The following is a 3248-nucleotide window of genomic DNA, read 5'->3' as shown; positions in this document are numbered from 1 at the left end:
TAGACTTAGCAGCGGCAGCAGCAGCCTTCTTATACCTGAAGTTGCAGTCCTGAGCCTCTGTAAGTTCTCTGCCAAGGTCTGTGGATGGCTCCCTTCTCAAGTGGCCACCAGACTGACGTGTTCTCGCCACTGTCCTACTTCGTCTTTAATCCAGAAATGTGCTGACATCTCGACCGCTGACGGAACCTTGCTTTGTTACTCCTCTGCTATCATTAGGAAGTAAAAACGCAGAAGGTGAACCTGCCATCATGAACTGGAGGCCATTTTCTGTCCTGGCCCTGTGAGGACCCTCCACTCTACCTGATTTTTATTTTATTTATTTATTTATGCTATGCTGGGTCTTAGTTGTAACACACAGGATCTTCCATCTTCCTTGCGGCATGCAAAGTCTTAGTTGCTGTATGTGGGATCTAGTTCCCTGAACAGGGATCCATCAAATCCAGGCCCCGTGCATTGGGAGCTGAGAGTCAGCTGCAGGACCACCAGGGAAGTCCCTCTACCCAATCTTTTTACATCTTTAAAATTTTTTTTTAAGTTTTTTTTAATTGAAGTACAGATCTACAATGTTTCAGATGTACAGCAGTGATTCAGTTATACATGTATTCTTTTTCAGATTCTTTTCCATTATAGATTATTACAAGGTCTACTGAGTATAGTTCCCTGTGTTATATAGTAGGTCCTTGTTGTTTTATATATAGTTGTGTGTATCTATTGATCTATTAATCCCCAACTCCTAATTTATCCCTCTCCTCCCTTTCCCTTTGGGTAACCATAAATTTGTTTTCTGTGTCTGTGAGTCTGTTTCCGTTTTGTAAACAAGTTCATTTGTATCAGGGCTTCCCAGGTGGTGCTAGTGGTAAAGAGCATGCCTGCCAATCCAGGAGGCATAAGAGACACAGGTTCGATTCCTGAGTTGAGAAGATGCCCTGGAGGAGGGCATGGCAACGCACTCCAGTATTCTTGCCCAGAGAATCCCTATGGACAGAGGAGCCTGGTGGGCTCCAGTCCATGGGGTCACAGAGTTACTTTAGCGACTTCAGTTACCTGAAGCAATTTAGCATGCACACAGCATGCATCATTTGTATCATTTTTTTTAAGATTTCACATATAAACAGTATCATATTTGTCTTTCTCCTTTTGACTTCACTTAGTATGATAATCTCTAGGTCATCCATGTTGCTACAAATGGCATTTCATTATTTTTATGGTTGAGTAATATTCTATGGCATACATAGTCCACATCTTCCTTATCCATTCCTCTGTCGATGGACATCTAGGTCGCTCCCATGGCTTGGCTATTATCCTATCTTTTTTGTTTTTTGGCCACTCCATGTGGCATTCGGGATTCCCTGGTAGCTCAGCTGGTAAAGAATCCACCTGCAATGCAGGAGACCCCAGTTTGATCCTTGGATTGGGAAGATCCCCTGGAGAAGAGAATGGCAACCCACTCTAATATTCTGGCCAGGAAAGTTCCATGGACTGTATCGACCATGGGGTCACAAAGAGTTGGACACAACTTTCACTTCAGTCACGTGGCATGCAGGTCTCTTTGAACCTGTGCCTCCTGCAGTGAAAGTATGGCGTCCTAACCACTGCACTGCCAGGGAACTCCCCTTGCTATTGTAAATAGTCCTACGTACATTGGGATGCATGTCTTTTCAGGTAATTTTTTCTGGACATATATGCCCAGGAGTGGGATGGTGAGTTATTTTTAAAAGTATTTTTAAAGGAACTGCCAGACTGTTCTCCATAGTGGTTATACCAATTTACATTCCTACCAGTGGTGTGGGAGGGTTCCCTTTATCCACACCCTCTCCAGCACTTATTTGTAGACTTTGGGTGACGGCCATTCTGTCTGCTGTGAGGTGATCGTGTGGTTTTAATTTGCATTTCCCTAATAATTAGCAATACTGAACATCTTTTCACATGCCTCTTGGCCGTCTGTACGTCATCTTTGGAGAAACGCCTGTTTAGATCTTCTGCCCATTTTTGGCTGGGTTGTTTGTATTTTATATATTGAGCAATATGAGTTGTTTGTATTTGAAAATATTTTCTCATTCTGTAGGTTGTCTTTTCATTTTATTGATTCCTTTGCTGTTCAAATGCTTTTAACTAGGTCCCATTTATTTTTGCTTCTATTTCCATTACTCTAGGAGTCGGTTCCAAAAAAGTATTGCTGTGATTTATGTCAGAGTGTGTTCTATGTTGTCCTCTAGTTTTATTTTTAATACCTGGTCTTACACCTAAGTCAGCAGTCCATTTTTTAAAACCTGTATTTTCACTGCACTGGGTCTCTCCTGCTGCATGTGGGCTTTCTTTAGTTGTGGCAAGCGGGGCTGCACTGTGCAGCCTTCTCATCGCAGTGCTTTCTCACTGTGGCACCTGGGCTGAGCAGCTCCTTGGCATGTGGGATATCCCCAAACCAGGGATCAAACCCATGTCCCCTGCATTGGCAGGCAGATTCTTAACCACTGGACTACCAGGGAAGCCCCAATCCATCTTATTTTTGTATATGGCATTGAGGATGTTTTTTTTCTTTTACATGTAGCTGCCGGCCAGTTGTCCCAATACCACTTATAGACAAGCCTGTCTTTTCTCTTTACCTTTTTATCTTGCTCTCATGCTTCCTTTGTGAAAACATGGCCCAGAGCCCCATCCCCGCACCCAGCTAGGGGTATGAACAGCTCCACAAGAAATGTGTGGGAGCGCTGAAAAAAGCAAGGAAGGAAGATACAAAGGCATCAAGGACCCTTAAGGAGGGCTTCCTTACCCTATTTTAAACAGCTCGCGTGTCCCAGGACTAGCCCCAGCCTTAGTTCATACAGTTCCAGTCCTGGAACACCAACCAGAGTGGGGCCATCTAAAGTCAGAAGGTGACAACCTCCTGGGGAAGACAGTAAGAGCAGTGAAGAAACCAAGCACCCATTATCAACAAGAAATTTTATTTTTAAATCCAAGAGACCAAAACAAATAAGGAGACTCCTACCCTTGGCTGGCAGATTTAGGTGGTGACCAGTAAGGTGGGGGAGAGGATGACAGCAGGGAGAGTAGGAACACGTCCAAGCAGCCGGTGAGCGGCCTCTTCACTCCGGCGCAGCCTCCATCAAATACCCGTTCTCCGGAGCGAGATACCCGTCGCCTCCCTCGGACTCCATGTACATGTCTCGGCCGTCGTTGCCCAGACCCTCGAGCCCGTTGTCCTGGCCACCGCCACCCCCACCTCGGGCCTCATCCCTGCCCCGATCGCC

General features: G+C 45.3%; 1 protein-coding gene across 1 annotated transcript in view; it reads right to left on the bottom strand.

Moving 5' to 3' along the window:
- Positions 1-2925: 2925 nt before the first annotated feature.
- Positions 2926-3248, bottom strand: part of SNRNP70 (small nuclear ribonucleoprotein 70kDa (U1)) — a 14544-nt gene continuing 14221 nt past the window's right edge. The window contains exon 9 of the mRNA XM_010849703.1: positions 2926-3244. Within this exon, the coding sequence (XP_010848005.1) occupies positions 3084-3244 (161 nt within the window). The 3' untranslated portion in view covers positions 2926-3083. The remainder of the gene's footprint in view (positions 3245-3248) is intronic.

This window comes from Bison bison, unplaced genomic scaffold (assembly GCF_000754665.1).
Source record: "Bison bison bison isolate TAMUID 2011002044 unplaced genomic scaffold, Bison_UMD1.0 scf7180017864285, whole genome shotgun sequence".
Taxonomy (NCBI): Eukaryota; Metazoa; Chordata; class Mammalia; order Artiodactyla; family Bovidae; genus Bison; species Bison bison.
Note: the sequence above shows the minus strand (reverse complement) of the source record. Positions and strands in the feature narration are given on the sequence as shown.